Source organism: Syngnathoides biaculeatus, chromosome 3 (genome assembly GCF_019802595.1).
Source record: "Syngnathoides biaculeatus isolate LvHL_M chromosome 3, ASM1980259v1, whole genome shotgun sequence".
Taxonomy (NCBI): Eukaryota; Metazoa; Chordata; class Actinopteri; order Syngnathiformes; family Syngnathidae; genus Syngnathoides; species Syngnathoides biaculeatus.
The window spans coordinates 12,158,118-12,178,240 of record NC_084642.1 but is presented as its reverse complement, the minus strand read 5'-3'; the positions used below and the strand labels follow the sequence as shown (position 1 = coordinate 12,178,240).

Below are 20,123 nucleotides of genomic sequence, written 5' to 3'. Positions count from 1 at the left end.
TAAATACTCGTACTTTGGTGAAGGCCTGCAGTTAGACGATAAAACGTTTTAACTTCTTATCGTGGGACTTCCAACATGAATTTATCTTTCTAGTCAAATTTGTGACATTTACTCCTCACTAGGGACACAATCGTGACGTCATGTTACGTTTTTGGCTTCAAGTGTCAACGGGTGTGAACAGTAACATATTCCGACGCCCACATTTTCCAGATAATACAGTCAGAAATTGAGCCTTACACTTTTGACTGAAGCGTGACGATGCTGGAAATTGATAAATCAGATTTTCGGCCATTTGGATGTATGTGAGTGATGAGCTCAACTGAATTGAGAAAATGCCGTGTCGCCATCACTTCCTCCGCCAGCGACTGTTACTTCATTTCGTTGCAGAATCATGTCGTAACCTCCTGAAGTCACATTAAATAAAATCATTTTGAAACATAGCTTCCTTTTTTTTTTTTGGTATTAGGGGCACCCCGAACCGCCGTGTACAACTTTGTCAAGTGTCGGCCCGAGGGCGACCGTGCCAACTGCGTGACTCAACAGAGTGCAAAGATGGAGTGGAGTCCAGACCTGCCCACCAAACTGCCACCTTCAAGTGTACAATACCTGTGAGTACTATTTAGTCAGGGAGGTATTTTATTCAACAATTTGTTTATCGTTGTTATTGTAATTTGTGGTCATAAAAATAACGACAGGGGAATCACCCCACTTACTTTTTAAGAGCAGTGAACTCAATTTACGTCACAACAAGCGGCTTTTAGGCATGTAATGGAATTAGTGAGAAACGTCAAGCTGCTAAATGCCACTCCAAATTCATATTTATTGTCAAACTAAACCTAAAACTATGAGACAGTTTATTTATTATCTTGCGCAGACTTAACGCTGGCACACAATGCAAACACCATCGCCAGGCTAACAAATAACGTCCATCGTCAACCCTTTTTGCACAATTATTTGCAAATGATGGGGGAACACATATAATGATAAAACAATACTCACTGGTATATACTGTATTATTTATCCTCTGCAAAAAACTTACAGGCGGCACGGTGTTGCAACTGGTTAGAGTGTTGGCCTCACAGTTCTGATGACCAAGGTTCTAATCCCGCCCCCGCCCGTGTGGAGTTTGCATGTTCTCCCCGTGCCTGCGTGGCTTTTCTCCGGGCACTCCGTTTTCGCCCCACATCCCCAAAATGTGCATTGTTGGAGACTCCAAATTGGCCTTAAGGGTGTGATTGTGAGGGCGACTGTTGTCTGTCTCTACGTACCCCGTGATTGGCCACCAACAAGTTCAGGGTATACCCTGCCTCCTGCCTGATCACTCCAGAACTCCCGCAACCCTTGTGAGGATAAGCAGCTAAGAAAATGGATGGATGAACTTCGAGTAGTTGTAAAAGTCTTCTTGGTTTGTGTCATCATGACTTCACACTGCCCCTAGTGGCCAAATCACACACTAACTAGAAGTTACAATAAATAAATTATGATGTGAAAACTGTTAAAATATTTACATTACTTTTGATTATCCTTCCGCTATAATTTATATAAATTACAACATTCTAGAGTGTTGTTTTCTTAATTAAAAAAAAACAAAACATTGCGATGTTTTTAATGGGGAGAGTCGCTGGAACAGATTAATGGCATTTCCATTCATTTCAGTGGTGACAGATGATTTGAATATTTCGAGAGACGAACGTGGTCACAGAACAAATTCAACTCATATATCAGGACACTTACCACTATATGTTTTGTTGTTTAGAGTCAAGAGGATGTTTTGTTGTTGTTTGTTCCACTCACTGCAAAAAGTCTACATTTTGTAGGTTTTTGTCCCACGAGAAAACCTGAAATAACCACTAGACTGCGTGTGTGTGTTTCATGTGGTATTTGAGCAAAACCCGAGGTTGCCTTATGTGTGTAAATGTGCGTCTACCAGGTCCGTGCTTATTGTTTCTCTCAGTTCCTCTTTCGGGTTCTTCTGAAACGACGCAGATAACATCTATTTATCACCTCAAGAGGAAACATCCGACGTGAACGTATCAGATTGCATTTCATCGAGCTGCTCCTAAGTTGAAATCACTGAAGCACGTAAAAAAAACTATCATGTCATTTTTTTTTAATATATGGGGTCTATTTAGAGGGCAAGTACGGGGTGAAGTTTCTGACCCCGGTGTGTCGAGATCAACACAGTTTTATACTGAATGTCAATGCCGCCAGCTGCTCTTTTTTGTGGACTTGTGGGGACTTTTTCGAAACGCAAATCAGCAAAACTCCCGTTTAACAGCTCGGCCATGAACAGGAAAGCAAAGGGAAGCGTTGACAGGAAGTGGACTGTTACGCATGGTGGGCCGCTGCTTCTGGTCTATTGTTTCAATTCATATGAGCGTTGTGTGGCACACTCGGGCACATTTGGTAGTTAAAAAAAGACGAATAACAAGAAAATACACTTGAAATGAAACACTTGGATCAACATTTATGTATTTAAAACAACGATAGTAGAATAAGGACAAGGCTGACTTTAGCCAAGGTTAAAAAACAGAGGGTCCCTGGGGTGGTCCGCCGGCCCCACCCTGTGACCCAAAACCGGCCAGACGGCCCAGTGCCGCCTGCTTGCTACCTTTTTTGCCTGTCGAATTGTTGACAAAGACTTTTGTTTTTTTTGTATTTTTTTTATCCCAGTGATGCCCAGCCGGTGAGGGAAGAGGCTCCAGTAAGGATGACGGAATCCGCTGAGGTTTTACAGCCTGAAGACGGTTCTGGTTACGAGGGCTCTGCTGGTCCATTCTGGATGGACTACGTGTTTGGTAGGAACGCCGAACAGGAAACAGGTTCTGGCGAGTCCTGGACAGACATGGACCAATACAAAGGTGAATTTCAAGCGCATGGAACCTCTCTATCTAACTGTCATTTCCTAAAATTGATTTGGGACTCGTTTGGTTCTAGTTGGACGGGAAGACCAACAGGCCTTCAGGGGGTTCCTCAGCAGTTCTTGGCAGGAGAAGGACAAAGCAGATGACAAGGAAATGGAGGACGACCATCTTCTGCAGTTGTAGAGTTTACAACTTGTTCTACTTTACACACTGTAACGCCATACTAAAAAAAAAATAAAAAAAAATAGACAAATATACTGCAGTAAAACCTGGTGGCCACAGGTGTCACTGCCGCGCCTGCCTGGAACTGAGCTTTATGTGAAAAATATATACAATGGAATATTTGTTTAAATTAACACTTTAAATCAGCTTGTTAAACGTGTAACATTATTACAGGTAGCCACACACAAACTTCGAGGCTTTAGACACTTTAGATTCAAACCAGAAAGGATTGTGTAATATTTGTAAGGGAATTTCAGCTGTGCAAGACTTAACATGACAATCTTGGCCACCGGAATAAAACTCCTCAAGGAAAAGATTTGAGTTGAGTCATATTCAAAGTATGCATTATGTGCATATATTTAAAAAAAAGAGTTGGTATTCGCATCCGTTTTCTGTTTCTGTGCCCACTTTGCTTTTGTGGGGCGTTTCCATCGGATCTTCCGATTTGAGGAAATAAAATGGAAAAATTATCCCAACTGTAAAATGTGGATTTTTATTCAGCATAAAATTGCATTTGTTGCTTGTCCCCGCTTCCTGATATCAGGCTTTACCGTGAAATATAATAATTTAATCTGACAGAAATATATATATTTTACATATATGTGTTCTGCTGTATCACAACTAAGTATATTTCTTATAAATAAATACATTCACACAAGAGTCATGTCCCCGGGGTTTCAGTCATGTATATACAGTGATGCCTCGGTTTTCGACCACAATCCGTTCCAGAAAACGGTTTGGGAAGTGATTTGTTCGAAAACCGAATCAATGTTTCCCATTACAATCAATGGAAAAAGAAATAATGCATTCCAAGCTTTAAAAAAATGGCTATTTAAAGCATTTTTTTAGCTTTTCCTGAAAAACTGCAAAGTAGAAACACATGTATAGTTTAAATACGTTATATAATAAAATAATTTCGGAAATATATTTATTTTTTGCTTAAAATGTATGCTTTAGTAGTAGAGTATGCTAGGCTGGGAGTGCATTGCCGTATCTGTAGCGACTCGGCCCCCAGCCTTGTAAACTTTTTTTTATGAACAAAAGTGCAGAATAACTTTAAACAAGCAACTTGTCTTCTTTGTAACCATAATTGGGCGTTAATACGGTAGTCGTCGACAAGAAGACTACCGGGACAAGTCTGTGTACAGAGGCTGCGTTATACAGAATAACAAAAGTGCGCTGATTGCGCCGCGCGCATTATGTAATTTCCATTGGTTTTTTTTTTCGAGGGGCGTTCGAATTGACAACAACGAAACGTGTCGTGGGTGGGTCAGCTGGTCTGGCCGTGTGCAACACGTTATAGATGGGTTTGTGTGGGCGGGTTCGAGTACAATTTTTCGTTCGGAAACAGAAGCAAAAAAAATCTCTAAATTTTCATTCGAAAAGCAATTTGTTCGAAAACGGTGGCGTTCGAGAACCGAGGCTTTACTTACTATCTACTAACTCTTGTTACTTTCTGTCCTGCCCTTCAAAAGAGTTTCTGTACAATAAAATAATGACATAAAAATGAGCTGCCCGAGATGATCCAATACATATTTTGAGTACTGCAGTTCACATGCAGTATCAGAGTAATACTGCGTTCGCACCTGACGCGAAATAAACTTTGATTGCGAGAGCTGCGTACATACCGAAGGGGAATTTGCTTCATTTGGGGAAACCGGAGAAGCGGAGGGGTTTCCCCTGGTAGATACCGAGACCAGTTCTTTGAACATCACAAGTTAATCGAATAATACGCATTGGTATGACCGGTGGGCGTCAGTTGTGCTAAAACAAGGGCGTCGAAGTCATTTTTATTGTGGGCCACGTTGTAATGACCTTTTTCCCTTAGAGGGCCATATTTACACTTGAAAGTTATGAACTAGTTTTTGGAATGAGAAAATCAAGGATAATGGGGTTTTCAACTCCTGTTGATGTTTTGGGGACTCAAAAATGCTTGAGATAATCAAACATTATTTATAATGACAATTTGAAACTTTAGTACGGATTTTAATGAAAATCAGGGAAGCTGATTCACATAATTCCCCTTCATGGGGCACATAAAATTATGTGATGGGCCGGATCTGGCCCCTGTGCCTTGAGCTTGACACCTGTGTGCTAAAACTGGTTTATTGCAAGCTCGGTTCAAAGTACAACAAAGAGATGTAAACAACTCACATTAATACAAGATCCTTATCACATACGTGAATTTTTGTCTCTCACCATTATCCGGGCCTCTTTTTTTCCCCATTTTTCTTTTTGGTGACATTTTGGTATGGATAGCAGGATTTATCAAAGAGGTTCTGAGTTCTTCTCTACATATTTGACGATTCTTGGAAGTTGTGTGTGACAGATAACCTTCTCAACGCTGAGTGACTGTTGTGATACAGCATCATGCAAAATTATGGCTCAAGTTAACATTTTCCAACTGGACCACATCTAATCACATCAAATTTTGACGTGTATGCGCGATTCATATTATGTCTCTCTCCTTGCCTGGCATTTGCATTGATTTTATATGTAAACATTGCCATCCGAGTATGAATGCAATTTGGGATTTAAAACGAGACACAATTTTGTATTTTGAGTGTGACAAAAAGAGCGAATAGCTACAATGGACAGGTTTCCAATTACGCCATCTTGTGTGTCATGGAGGTCAGAGAACACAGGTGAAGGTGAAGTTTTTTTCTATCGTTAATTTATCCGATTGGTCTAAGGGTGGTGGTGACGTCATCCGAAACCTGTCCATTTGGCAGAAAAAGTCTTGGTTTCTCCAAAATAAAAAAAAATGACAAATTGTTGCATCATCACCACTTTTACAGGATTGGTATTTTCAATGCATGAGTAAAATATTATAAGAATTTACAAAAATGAAAATCACTGGAATAAAGTTAGCGTTAAATTAACACGCTTGAGCTCGTTTGGCCCATGATCACGTGAGGTCTCTGCCCGCCCACAGCCACCTGACCAGCGTCACGTGACCGCCAGTCTCGAGAGAGAGCGCGTGCTGTGCCGCCCGATTCACGCGCACGCGCACGCGCTACAACACAGCGAAGCTAAAGCTGCTAGCTTCAACCGTATGCTCCGCGGCCGCCATGGTGAGTCCGAAAACGACCACCGGGCTTTGGCTTTTCGCATCATAATGCCGCAGAAAAAAAGCTCTTTTATCGATAAACGTGCACCGTGGATAAGTGCGCCCGGTGTTGCTTGAAAGCGAATAGTTAGTGTTTTAAACAGCTGACAGGGAAGCTAGCGGCGTTGCTCGAAGCTGCTCGAGTTAGCGAAGTGCGAGGCCGTCTGGGATGGCTTCTTGCCGTCAAGAAACTCGCTACTGCTAGTTCAGCACGAAACGAGGTCGAACTGCCCGCGTGTGTTCTCTAATGTCACTTGTGGTGACGTTGTAAGTTGTCCAGAAGTTGGAAATGTCACTCCTTCTTTTCCCAGTTGATATGTAGACGCCTTTTTTTCCCGTGTGCGCCCTAAATTAATCCCCACTGAAGGTTGTGTTCAATGCTGTGCACGCTGCAAAATCTTTGATGGATTGTTCTTGTTCACTGGGGGAATCACCACGCCCCCTCCCACTCTTCAGAAACAGTGATTGTGGATTCCTGACATCCTGGGGACACATTGCGTGGTTGTGGTGGGATAGAAAATGGATGATCGTGCTCCAAATAGTCTTGATGTGGTACTGATGCGTGTTGTTGTTCTTGTTTTGGACAGAATCCTGTAAATCGAAAAGAAACGTGTCATGGAATTAATAGATTCTTAATATTAGTATCAATTGATCAATCACTAGTGCACACATACACTTTATTCATTTAGGCACTTTCTGATTTTAGCTCATAGTCAAGCCAAGACAAATATCAATCCACTGTACACACACCAAACATTGTCATAAAAGTGGAGAAAGAAGTTAACCACTGTTAAATTGGAAAAGTTATGCATTACCATGACCACCATGTTTGGTACTTTGAGTCGAGACTTTTGAAGAACAAAGCGCGGGCCTCCATGATGAACAGCAACGTTTATGTTTTCACTTCGGAAGGTTGCACATCCTCCTCGAGACTCCTTGGGCAAAAACATAATTCCTGTTCTTCTAGTAGTTAGATAGCGCCATACAAAAAAATATGTCTGCACAGGTGAATATGAATGTCTCTTTTCCACAGGTAAAAAAAAAAAATATATATATATCTTTTTAAACCTCTGATATTTCCTTGTCCTAACAGCTATGTCACTACTGTGCTTCATTTTTAAATTGTATCCTCAATAACATTGTGTACTAGAGTTTCCTGGGGGGTTTGTTCGGGCCGGTGTGCGAGATTGACGTCCTGCTCAACGACGCCGAGAGCCGGAAGACTGCTGAACTCAAGACAGAAGATGGAAAAATGGAGAAACATTACATGTTCTACGACGGAGAGTCCGTGTCTGGCAAGGTAAACTCAGCTCAACTGAGCTGTAATGTGACTTTTGTTTCTTTTTTATTTATCAGTGTCTGTACAGCCAAATTAATCATGAATGAAAAGACAAATGGTTTTTATTCCTTCAAATATTCATTATGTTCCTTAGTGAATGCAAACTCACTTATTCAAATGTATGCGTCATTAATTTATGGTGCTGCGATCCTCAAGAAGTGTCTTGTGTTTTAAAGTCACTGCACCATCACAATAAATATTTGTCCTTCAGGTGACTCTAAATGTCAAGCAGGGAGGAAAGCGACTGGAGCACCAGGGCATCCGCATTGAGTTTGTTGGGCAGATCGGTGAGCATGATTTCTTTTTTGCAATTGTTCACCCTGCCCCAGAATAGAAAATGGTACGGTCTTGTTGCCATGACACCAGAGGAAGCCGCCTGCTGAACATATGGATTGACAAAGATTTTATTACAGTTTCAATCTCATAGTCCTCAATGGTACTTCAATACAAAACATTCTACCGAGGCTTTAAATCAGGCGGGGAGGGTTTGATCAGTCCCCAAAACAAATAAAGCCTCAAAGAAACAGTCCTCAGATGACCGTAATTTCTGCCCTATAAACAGCCATTTTTTTCACATGCTTTCAACCCTGCGTCTTATGCGGTGATGCGGCTAATTTGTAAAAAAAAAAAATTCTAACGGCCGCAAAGGGCCACTCAAGCAGAAAAGGTAAGAGTGAGACCAGTGGAATATATGTGCAGAGGAAATGACTTTTACCGGTATGTTTTCTTGTTTGAACGGCCCTGTTAGCGGTGCACTAGCATTAGCGCAGTGCTAGCGTGTTGCAGCTGTGTTGCTGCCACGCCTCAGTGATTTAGGTATGATTTTTTTTTTTATTTTTTTTTTTTTTAACTGGCCCTGTTAGCACCGCACTCGCGTGTTTCTGCTGTTTTACTGCTGCATCTCTGTGATTTAGGTGGGGTTTTTTTTTTTAGCCGGCTCTGTTAGTGTTGTGCTACCGTGTTGCTACTTTGCGTAGCTGCCGAGGCAGTTTTTTTTTTTTTTTTTTTTAACCGGCATGTTTTTTTTTTTTTTTAACCATCCCTGTTTGTGCTACCGTGTTGTTGCTATGTTAAGATAAGCTAAGGTATTAAAACTTTGAAAACTCTTTCTGTGTACCATCTTTGTAAATATCTTTTCAGTGTGGGTTTCAATGTGGGCACGTGCAGCTTTTACACAGGTGCATCTTATGTATGTACCAAATGGTATTTCCTTTACAAATGTACTGGGTAAGTCTTATAATCCGGTGCGCTCTGTAGGGCGGAAATTACGGTACTACTTACTGTTATCAACAGTTCAAAAACAATATAATGGTTGGGATCGCTTCCTTTTAATTTCAGAGCTCTTCTCGGACAAAAGCAACACCCACGAGTTTGTGGATCTGGTGAAAGAGTTGGCATTGCCGGGAGAGCTCAACCAGAACAGAAGCTACGACTTTGAGTTCATGCAGGTGGAGAAGCCTTACGAGTCGTATACCGGCGCTAATGTCAGGCTAAGGTAGTGTCGTGGCAGCATTTGAGTAAACATCTGTTTTCTCGAAACTGAAACATGAATGACGAATCACATTATTAATCTAGCGTCCCCTTCGTGTTCATATAGGTATTTTCTCAGGGTGACGATAGTTCGTCGACTGTCAGATCTGGTGAAAGAGTATGAGCTGATTGTCCATCAGCTGGCCACCTACCCAGACGTCAACAACTCAATCAAGATGGAGGTCGGCATAGAAGACTGCCTTCACATCGAGTTTGAATACAATAAATCCAAGTATGATAAGAGCCACTGTTTTTGACTTTTGGGAGATTTAAAAAAAAAAAAAAAAAAAAAAGCTCTGTTAACTTCTGTCAACATGTCTCGCTTTGTTAGGTACCACCTAAAGGATGTCATTGTTGGGAAGATTTACTTCCTGCTGGTCAGGATCAAGATCCAACACATGGAGCTGCAGCTCATCAAGAAAGAGATAACAGGCATAGGTTCGCATCCAAATAGAAGTACAGTAAAGCCTCGGTTTTTGAACAAAAATGTCAAGATTTTTTTTGCTTCTTTTTTCAAAGGAAAATCGGTATACAAACACCTCCAACAAAACCCTGAAATAACATATTGCACGCGGCCAGACCAGCTGTCCCACCACACGCTTTGTTGTGAATTCCCACGCCGCCGAAAAAACCTGGAAATGACATAATGCGCGCGGCGCAAGCATGTGACCCACCCACGACAGGCTTTGAAATTGTCTATTCGAACCCCCCCCCCCTAAAAAAACCTGGAAATAACATCGCGCGTGGCGGAAGCAGTTGACCAACCCATGACACGTTTTAATATTATCTATTCGAATGCCACCCGGAAAAAAGAACGCAAATGACATAACACGCGTGGCCCAATCAGCGCACTTTTGTTATTCTGTATAATGCAGACGTGTGCCGGTAGTGACTGTTTTTCTTTTTATCTCATTCTCATCATCTCGTATTAAGCCCCAATCATGGCTCCAAAGAAATGCTTTTTTCCCCCTCATTGTTGTTTGTTTAAAGTTATTCTGCACTTTTGTTAATGAAAAAAGTTTACAAGGCGAGGGACTGAGTCGCTACAGATACGGCCATGCACTCCCAGCCTAGCGTACTCTACCACGAAAGCATATATTTTAAGCAATAAATAAATAAATATATTTCTTAATTTTTTTAAATTAAAGCTAATGAAAATGCTTTAAAACGCCCATTTTTTTTAGGCTTGGAACGCATTGTTTCTTTTTCCATTCATTGTAATAGGAAACATCGATTCGTTTTTCGAACAATTCACTTTTCAAACCGTTTTCTGGAACGGATCGTGGTAGACAACTGAGGCATCACTGTATTTCATGCTTGCTTGCCAGTTTCTTTGGTATGAAAAACATTAATAAAGTGTCATTACTCAAGACCTACATCAATATTAAAACCTGAGAGTCACGTTGCTGTTTTCTTTACACTTTCAGGTCCGAGTACGACCACAGAGACAGATACTGTGGCCAAGTACGAGATTATGGATGGGGCGCCGGTTAAAGGAGAATCTATTCCCATCAGACTCTTTCTCGCAGGTAATATTATATTCTGAATGTCTGAAAGAGTCATTAAAAGTAGAGTTAATATTTGAATGAAAACATCAGCTGATGATTGACAGTCCATCTTAGAAAATAGTTCTGGTCTCAATGATCAATGAGTATTTTTTGACCACTTGGCAAATTAAAATAATAATGATGTTTTACATTTTAAATATTTATGTACATTTTAGATGGCAGAAAGTTTTTTCCAACATAAATAATTAGCATACAGATTTTTTTCTTTTTTAAATTGGCGACAAACCTCTTGGCATTAAATGTATAAGCCAAGAAAACTAAAATAATTGAGGAATATGAGCATGAGGTGTTGGGACTGGTCAGCCAACTTTTTACCCTATTCCTGCAAAACATCCTTTACACAGAATGCAGTAAAATGAGATATTAGCAACTATGACACAATGATATGGCGTCCTGTAATAAATGAAAAAAATACTAACTGTGATCAATACACTCTTTGGCCCTCAGGGACAGTTGCATTCAAACGCAATAAAGTGGGAGAAGCGGGTCTCAGGTGTTAACCATCAAACATTTGTTTTCCATAATTTCTGGCCTATAAACCTCACCCAGTACATTTGTAACGGAAATTCCATTTGGTACATACATAAGCCGCACCTGTGTAAAAGCCGCAAGTGCCCACATTGAAATACGAGATATTTACAAAGAAAGACGGTACACAGAAAGAGTTTTCAAAGTTTTAATACCATAGCTTAGGTTAACATTGCAACAACACGGTAGCACGAACAGGGCTGGTTAAAAAAAAAAACAAAAAACATAGCAGCACGTTAACACAGCACTCATAGGGCTGGTTACAAAAAAAACAAAAACCATACCTAAACCACTATGATGCGGCAGCAACACACTAGCGTAGAGGTAAGAGGGACGGTTTAAAAAAAAAAAAAAAAAAAAAACGTAAAAATCACTCAGACACGCCAGGAACACGGCAGCAACATGCTAGCACAGCACTAACACTAGCGCGGCCGGTTAAAAAAAAAAACATACCGGTAAAAGTAATTTCGTCGGTACATATATTCCTCCGGTCTCACTCAAAAAAATGCACAAATTAGCTGCATCACCGCATAAGCCGCAGGGTTGAAAGCGTGTGAAAAAAGTCTCAGTTTATAGGCCAGAAATTATAGTACTTTGCCATTTTTTAAAATCATTTTCATTTCTGCAAGGTAATTAATATCAATCTTCTTTGTGTAATATATAAAATTTACCAGTCAGTTTATCTTTACGGTTACTGTAAGGAAGACATTAGTCAGCTAATATATATATTTTTTTTACGCCTGACTTCACAACGTATGAGCTTTTGCATTTCATGTTTTTGGCAAGGGTATGACTTGACAGCCACCATGAGGGACGTCAACAAGAAGTTCTCTGTACGCTACTTCCTGAATCTGGTCTTAGTGGACGAAGAAGATAGAAGATACTTTAAGCAGCAGGTAACTCATCCGTGCGCACTGTTTACATCTGTCTCTTGGGTCCCGCTCACGTCAACGCATTCGTCCGTGTCCTCAGGAAATCGTTTTGTGGAGGAAAGCCCCAGAGAAGATGAGAAAACGAAACTTCCACCAGCGCTACGAGTCCCCCGACTCCCAAACTCCGCCCGTTAACGCGGAGCAGCCGGAGATGTGAGGGCAAGCCACGGCCACGGACTGAAAACCAACATCCGTACAGATGACACGCAACTGGATTCTTCACTGCTGAGCAGGTGTGACAGCTTTCCCCCACTCTCCGCTTGGACCGTATACACGATTACGCACGCCGTGACGTCTTCCTCACCTTGGCGTCAAACGTATGCTGTCGTTTTGCGGGCGTACCGACACTCCCCTCACACACACACACACACGCACACTTGAATTTGGACACGAGCATGTTCTGCTGAATGCCCGACGACGTGCTGACATGACAAGGACAAAGAACCCGGCCACTACACGGGATTTTTTTTTTTTTAGTCCTGTATTTTGTTTCCAGTTTCATCACGAGTTCACGCATTGTAGAGCGTAACGTTGCATCTGATCACAGATAAATTACATTAAAAGGTTGCAAAGGTATTTAATTCAGTTTTCACACTTTTGGTTTGTCTGGAATTATGTCACAGTATCCACAGATTATGAGTAATTTGTCGAACGTTTTTGATGTACATCTGCTCATACTGTCGACATGCTTCTTGGCGGGAATTATGTTTTCAGTTCTACCATTTAATGTAATAATTCTGCTGAAATCTACTGTTGCAAGCACTGCTCATCAGCTATGAATCCGCGGCTGTATTTCACTGTGACATTTAAATGGTTATATGATGTCAGCAAAACCCATGTGATGGGGAATTTAGCTCATAAGCTCTGTGTTGCACTTTTTCTCATTAAAAAGGGTGCTAAAATGGCCACTTTAACTCAATTGTCATTTATGTACGTACTATTAAGTGTTTTAATTGGGATTGTTTTTGTTTCATGTGTAAATCAGGACTCCACAACTTTTATAAACTGCTAAACACTCATGTCCACATTTGAAATTACACTCTCTTCACTTAAGAGTTGAATGTGCCGTTACGCCCCCCTCCCTAATTTTTTAGAACTGTTTATTTTTCAAGATTTTTTTTTTTCTTGCTGCCAGACTCCCATTTGTCTTTCTGATCATGTTGGCTGTTTGGGTTTAAAAAACTGCATAGGTCAACAAAGCTCATTTGCATGTTTATTTTCTCAACTATTTCTGTTGTATATATATATGTATATTCAGTATATACATTAAATCCTTAAATACTAAAAATGAATCACTAATAAAGCGAATTTATATTCACACTATATCGAGTCATTCATTCAATGTAATGGAAAAATGTAGTTTCAAAACTAATTTATAGTTCAGTCATCCTTTTGATCCAGTTAAATATGTTTTAACAGGGTGATTAAGTCATGGGTGTACAGCGTTTATACAATTGAAAAGTCAATTGATATTTTAAAACAATACAGTATTTGCGTATTTCTTGGTTGCGCGAGAATGTCCCGCCCTCTTTTGGTGATCTGTCATCCGATTGGTTGCTATTCACCGGTGTCACCGTGTCGCGAGATCTCGCGAGCAGCGGGATTTTGTCGGTCGGTCAAACTTTCGAATCGTGCGGCCATTCTTTACTGTCGTCTTCTCAGACGTCTTTTTTCATCGTAATCCGTTTCGGTATTAAATATGTCAGAGTTATCTACCGCTAACGTTACTTCTGCTTCGAAGACGTATGCGGCATGTTTAGATGAACTGTCTTTGGCGAGGTACAAGTTAAAACTGAGTTTCATAAAAGGAATTGATCCGTACGGCGTCAGGGAGGAGGAGTTCTCAACTGACAATCAAGGTTTGCCGAATATCACGTATCCCGATATCGTGAATTACCTCGTGAATACTGCAGGTTCCTACATATTAAAAGAAATGAAAGCTTATAAATCCCTCGAGTCCTACAAGTATTTCGTCTGTGGATGGGTGAAAGATGTGCAACATCGCTCGATCAACGATCAAGTTATCATCATCGCGAAGGTTAGTAAACTTCATTCTTATTCCTGACAACAACATCATGATAATGTTCAAACAGTTAGATTTCGAAATCTTAGTACGAAGAAATTGACTCGGCAAAATCTTCTTTTCCTTTTGGCTTGTCCCATTAGGGGTCGACATAGCGTGTCATTTTTTTCCATCTAAGCCTATCTCGAGCATCCTCCTCGCTTTCACCAACTGCCTTCACGTCTTCCCTTACATACAACATCCATCAACTTTCCCTTTGGTCTTTTTTTCGCCCTTTTGCCCGGCAGCACCATCCTCTGCACCCTTCTACCAACGTACTTGCTCTTTCGCCTCTTGACATGTCCAAACCATCCAAGTCTGCTCTCTCGAACCTTGTCTCCAAAACACCCAACTTTGGCTGTCCCTCTAATGAGGTCGTTTCTAATCCTATCCAACCTATTAACTCCAAGTGAGAACCTCAGCATTTTCATTTCTGCTATCTCCAGTTCTGCTTCCTGTTGTTTCTTCAGTGCCACCGTCTTTGATCCGTACATCACCACTGTTTTATAAACTTTGGCCTTCATCCTGGCGGATACTCTTCTGTCACATAACACCAGAAACCTTCCGCCAGCTGTTCCAACCCGCTTGGACCCGTTTCTTCACTTCTTTACCACACTCTCCATTGCTCTGGATTACCCCAAGTATTTGAAGTCATCCACCCTCACTATCTCTTCTCCCTGGAGCTTCACTCTTCCTCCTCCGCCCCTCTCATTCACGCACATATATTCTGTTTTACTTCGGCTAATCTTCATTCCTCTCCTTTCCAGTGCGTGGCTCCATCTTTCTAATTGTTCCTCCGCCTTCTCCCTGCTTTCACTGCATAGCACGATATCATCTGCGAACATCATGGTCCAAGGGCATTCCAGTCTAAACTCATCTGTCAACCTATCCATTACCACAGCAAACAGGAAGGGGCTCAGAGCTGATCCCTGATGCAGACCCATCTCCACCTTAAATTCTTCTGTCACAACTACGGCACACCTCACTCTCATTCATGTCCTGTACTATTCTAACATACTTCTCAGCCACACCAGACTTACGCATGCAGTACCACAATTCCTCTCTTGGTACTCTGACATAGACTCTATAGATCACAACGTAGCTCCTTCTGACCTTCTCTGTACTTTTCCACGAACAACCTCAAGGCAAATGATGCATCTGTGGTACTCTTTCTCGGCATGAAACCATATTGTTTCTCACAGATACTTCTGTCCTGAGTCTATCCTCCACTACTCTTTCCCATAACTTAATTGTGTGTCTTATCAACCTTATTCCTCTATAGTTCCCACAGCTCTGCAAATCACCTTTGGCTTATTTAAGGCTAGAGGCAATGTGCTTATTATTCCTTTTTAAAGCTGGCTCATGCTCAATATAATCACCCTTGACAAATTGATAAACTAGTGAACCATGATCATGATGATGTGATGGTTCCACTCCTTATACATTGGACCTAAGTGAAAATGTATTAGGTCTAGTATTTTGAACGGTCAATCTAAATTATTTTGTGTGGTAGTCATTTTTTTTAACCCATCCTTTTAAACACGGAAGAAGTAAGACATTATTTAATAGATGAATTTAAACAATATATTATATATGGAGAGGCTCCCCGGCTAAATGCCAGAGGGGTTGCGTCAGGAAGGGCATCCGGCGTAAAACTGTGGCAAAAAAATATGGCTTATCACAAGCTGTGGCGACCCCTGACGGGACAACCCGGAAGGAGAAGGAGAAGGAGAATTATATATGGAGAGGCAAATTTTACATGTGGAATTTTAACGACATCACATTTATTTTTCAGATGAGAAATTCCCAGTCTTCGAATGGCCTTCCTCTGAGGCCGTGGATTATTGCTCAGAAAGATGGTGAAATCTTGACCGCACACTGCACGTGTAAGACCGGATTGGATAAGACCTGCAGCCATATTGAGGCCCTGTTATACGCCGTGGAAGCAGCAGTTCAAATTCGCGATTCCAAGACGATGACCGAGGAAGCTGCGTACTGGCTGTTGCCCACAGCCGTGTCTAACGTGAAATACAGCGAGGTCAGGAACATTGACTTTCGATCACGCCAGACCATGAAAAGAAAGATGAATGTAGCAAGAACGGGATCCCCAAGTGTCTCTCCTGAATCTACACAGAAGCTTCCCAGTGTGTTGCCGCCGACGGATGAAGAATCTGACGCTTTCCTCGCCAAGTTAAAGGAGACGAAAGACAATCCGGTTTTGTTGTCTGTGATGCCGAGATATTCAGTTGAATACGCACCCACCTCCCTCAATCAGTCTTATCCCCAAATTTTGACTGATCTCTACGAGGAGAAGTGTGCTCTCATGCCCCGCCATGAACTTGTCAAGCATTGCGGTGCGATTTTTGAGACCATCCGTGTAACGGAAGAGCAAAGTATTAACGTGCAGATAACGACGCGTGCCCAGGCCAGTATCAGAGAATGGGTTCGTTTCAGGTCAGGAAGAATCACAGCTTCGAAAGTGAAAGCCGTTTGTTCCACATCGATAGAAAACCCACCGCAGAGCCTCCTGTATTCAATTTGCTACCCTCAGAACAAGAAGTTGAGCAACCAAGCTACACGGCGGGGATGTGACCACGAGGAGCTGGCGGTTCAGCGGTACTCCTTGCTGATGGAAGAAAACCACGCCAATTTTAAATGTGAAAAAAGCGGCCTGGTGTTAAATTACAAATTGCCATACATGAGCGCTTACCCTGACGCGCTGGTGTCTTGTGATTGTTGCGGTCTTGGTTTGTTAGAAGTCAAGTGCCCGTTCTGCAAAGGTGCGGAAAACCTTTCGGAATCGGGTACCTCTTGCCTAGAACACGTTGACGGCAGATTGAGACTGAGGAGATCTCACACATATTATTACCGGGTGCAGACCCAGTTATTAGTGTGCGAGAGAGAGTTTGTAGATTTTGTTCTGTGGACTGACGTGGACACCCACTTTGAGAGAATTCAACCCGATGAAGGCACGCAGATGATGATTTCCGGCAAATCCAAGGAGTTCTTCAAGCACGTGATTTTGCCCGAGTTGGTCGGAAAGTTGTATTCAAGACCGCAGCCGTCTGCTGTTGATAACGTGGTTTTTATGCAAGATACCCCTGAAAACATGCTGGATATTGCAGAGGTCACGTGTATTGGTTAGCAACAGTTTCAGCCAGACGATAAACGCGTGTTGCAATATCGTAATCTCAACTGCACTAACAAATGGAAACACCAGAAGTGTTTAAACCTGGAGCACGTGCCAAAAACCATCAAATGGTCGTGTGTAAAATGTAGGAAAAAATCCTGAATTTAAGGAAGACAAACAGTATCAAAAGGGACATTTTTACGGCCATTTCGTAAACACTACATTTCTTCTGTGTTGTGTATGCAAGGTAGTCTGTATGTCTTTAATGTATTCTGAATTTTCATCCCAAGTTGTCCTGTTATTGGTAAGAAACGTAAAATTGCCATATCACTGGATATATCATATATATTCAGCTGAATGCTATTTTCAGGTTTCTTCCAGCTTGTGAAAGGATCTTTTTTTCCTGTTCATTGTCTTGAAACTGATTTTTCTACACACTAGCAGTGAACAATGTAAGGGAATTTATTAAAGTGACAAGGTCTTACGTGATTATTGATTTTTTTAAATTCTGTAATAGGGATAGAACAAAAGAAACAGGTATTTGACACTTCCATTCATCCATTTTCTTAGCCGCTTATCCTCACAAGGGTCACGGGAGTGTGAGAACCTATCCCGGCTATCTTTTGGTAGGAGGCTGGGTACACCCTGAACTGGTCACCAACCAGCCAATCGCAGGGCACATGGAGACAAACAGCCGCACCCACAATCACACCGCAGGGCAATTTAGAGTGTCCAATTAATGTTGCATGTTTTTGGGATGTGGGAGGAAACCGGAGTACCCAGAGGAAACCCACACAGCCACGGGGAGAACATGCAAACTCCACACGAGTGGGGCCGAGATCGAACTCTAGACCTTAGAACTGTGAGGCCAACGCTTTACAGCTGATCCACCATGCCGCTGTATTCAACAAATATTTCATTAAATAAGAATATCAAAATATGATCTTCAGGCAGTCACCCATACCAGTACTTGTATATATAAAAAAATCTGTTGAAAAATTAGCTTGTATTCCTAACTACGAAAGCATATTACTGCCACACCCAAAAAAAAGTTGCGTTTCACATTATAATGTGAAATAATTCACATTATAATGTGAAACACGACTTTTTTTTTTTTTTTTGGGGTGTGGCAGGATGCAATACGCTTTTGTACCTCCCAATTTAGACACGCTAAAAAAAAAAAAGTTTCCAAATCATATGTCCATCTTAAGGTACCTCCGAAGCACAAAAATTGCCCAAACAGCAGCGTATGGTTCCAATTTTGTCTACTGCAGGGGTGCTACCATTTTTGATTTAATAAATAATCTATTGGTAGTGTTCCAGACAAGGTAGTGTATTTATTTCTAACTAAAAGTCTAACATGCCCTATACGAATTCTCAAAGGTGCAAGACTGCGTGTTGTCTCATTCCAGATGTTATGACCTCGGCACACATCAAACCATCGTTCTCTTTTATGTCAAAACCACGATCGACAAGCACGGTGTCTCCTGGAAGAAGTTTTAGTCAGCCACAATTTTCAGTAACGTTCCCATCGCTTGCACGACCTCCCCAACCTTTTGAAATGAATGAAACTGAACCCCAAGAAGTAAATCCAATCAGATATTTGACGGTGTTGCGGCGCTTATAAGAACCGCGTTTGACTGCAGGGTTTGAAATTTGAAGGCTTCTTGATTAAAACAGTCAATAACGCATAATTTTCAGGAAATTTTTTTTCTAAATTCTAGCTGCATTGACATTCTCAATTTTTCTCTTTCTGGCCAGTAAATAAACCTTTGCAGCCTGTTGTAGATGACATGAATAACAGACAAAAATGCACGGGGCACACAGTTGCTTGAGACACGTCAAATCCGTACGCCAGGTCCTGCTCAGGAAAATTGCGTCTCAGTTTCGTCAAGACTAAAATGAACTTTCGAAACTTTGTTAAAGATCTACATGTACGTGTACTCACTTGAATGAATTCTTCAATGTATTAAGAACGTTTTCTATCTCTGAAGACCTTTTATAATAGTTCTCTTTTTGTAGCTATCTTTGAAAGTCTCTTGTGTTATTCTCAAACTGTCTAATGAAGATTTTAGAACAAGGTTTTCACTAAGAAGTCTTTGATGTTCGTCCCTTTTAATCTTGCACAGCTGGGAAATGTACGATTCTTTTTCAACAGATGCTGATGATCCGTAGTGAGTGTGGTAAGGAGGTGAAGGATCGGGTCCAAGCAGGGTAGAACAGTTGGCGGAAGGTGTCTGGTGTTATATGTGACAGAAGAGTTTCCGCTAGGAAGAAGGGAAATGTTTATAAAACAGTTGTGAGGCCGACCATGATGTATGGATTAGAGACGGTGCCACTGAAGAAACAACAAGAAGCAGAACTGGAGGTGGCAGAATTGAAGATGTTGAGGTTCTCGCTCGGAGTGAGCAGGTTGGATAGGATTAAAAATAGGCTCGTTAGAGCGACAGGCAAAGTTGGATGTTTTGGAGACAAGGTTAGAGAGAGCAGACTTCGATGGTTTGGACATGTCCAGAGGCGAGAGAGCGAGTACATTGGTAGAAGGGTGCCGAGGATGGAGCTGCCAGGCAAAAGAGCGAGAGGAAGACCAAAGAGAAGGTTTATGGATGTGGTGAGGGAGGACATGAGGACAGTGGGTGTTTGAGAGGAAGATGCAAGAGATGGGCTTAGATGGAAAAAGATGACACGCTGTGGTGACCCCCAAACAGGACAAGCTGAAAACAAAAAGAAGAAGAAGCTGTGCTGGGCTGTGACGCATTCGTGTCCCCCATTCATTTCGATCTTGGCTAGTTCATCATCAACCACACACGTTTTCTGAAGTGAGAAGTCACAACATTGT

General features: G+C 41.5%; 3 protein-coding genes across 9 annotated transcripts in view; 2 read left to right on the top strand and 1 right to left on the bottom strand.

The window, feature by feature from the left end:
• The first annotated feature begins 5,358 nt into the window (after positions 1-5,358).
• On the top strand, positions 5,359-13,410 carry vps26a (VPS26, retromer complex component A). 5 transcript variants are annotated; one of them, XM_061814325.1, is made up of 10 exons: positions 6,320-6,462; positions 7,202-7,228; positions 7,346-7,495; positions 7,746-7,821; positions 8,873-9,029; positions 9,132-9,296; positions 9,396-9,502; positions 10,492-10,593; positions 11,947-12,056; positions 12,133-13,410. In XM_061814325.1, the coding sequence occupies exons 2-10, from the start codon at positions 7,208-7,210 to the stop codon at positions 12,247-12,249; spliced, it is 1,005 nt and encodes a 334-aa protein (XP_061670309.1). In that variant the 5' UTR covers positions 6,320-6,462; positions 7,202-7,207; the 3' UTR covers positions 12,250-13,410. The 5 variants fall into 5 exon arrangements, with proteins under 5 accessions (XP_061670307.1, XP_061670308.1, XP_061670309.1 ...); XM_061814323.1 differs by lacking the exons at positions 6,320-6,462; positions 7,202-7,228 and adding an exon at positions 5,359-6,160; XM_061814324.1 differs by lacking the exon at positions 7,202-7,228 and having other exon boundaries at positions 6,167-6,462.
• LOC133497995 (hexokinase type 2-like) overlaps positions 6,469-20,123 on the bottom strand; it is a 20,443-nt gene continuing 6,788 nt past the window's right edge. For 2 of the 3 annotated variants that reach the window (XM_061814326.1, XM_061814327.1), the window contains 2 exons: positions 7,011-7,130; positions 6,469-6,786 (listed from right to left, as the gene is read on the bottom strand). In XM_061814326.1, the coding sequence (XP_061670310.1) occupies positions 6,547-6,786; positions 7,011-7,130 (360 nt within the window). In that variant the 3' untranslated portion in view covers positions 6,469-6,546. Of the gene's footprint in view, positions 6,787-7,010; positions 7,131-17,889; positions 19,999-20,123 lie in introns of those variants that run through there. The other variant, XR_009794155.1, reaches the window with a different exon arrangement.
• Positions 13,692-17,708, top strand: LOC133497991 (uncharacterized). The gene is made up of 2 exons (XM_061814319.1): positions 13,692-14,130; positions 15,950-17,708. The coding sequence occupies exons 1-2, from the start codon at positions 13,792-13,794 to the stop codon at positions 17,297-17,299; spliced, it is 1,689 nt and encodes a 562-aa protein (XP_061670303.1). The 5' UTR covers positions 13,692-13,791; the 3' UTR covers positions 17,300-17,708.

Coding starts and splice junctions, on each gene's coding strand:
- vps26a (XM_061814321.1), top strand. CDS start 7,190: ATGTCTGCACAGGTGAATATGAATGTCTCTTTTCCACAG. Junction 9,297..9,395: donor TTTGAATACAATAAATCCAA/GTATGATAAGAG, acceptor TCGCTTTGTTAG/GTACCACCTAAAGGATGTCA. Junction 9,503..10,491: donor GAAAGAGATAACAGGCATAG/GTTCGCATCCAA, acceptor TTACACTTTCAG/GTCCGAGTACGACCACAGAG.
- LOC133497991 (XM_061814319.1), top strand. CDS start 13,792: ATGTCAGAGTTATCTACCGCTAACGTTACTTCTGCTTCGAAGACGTAT. Junction 14,131..15,949: donor AAGTTATCATCATCGCGAAG/GTTAGTAAACTT, acceptor TTTATTTTTCAG/ATGAGAAATTCCCAGTCTTC.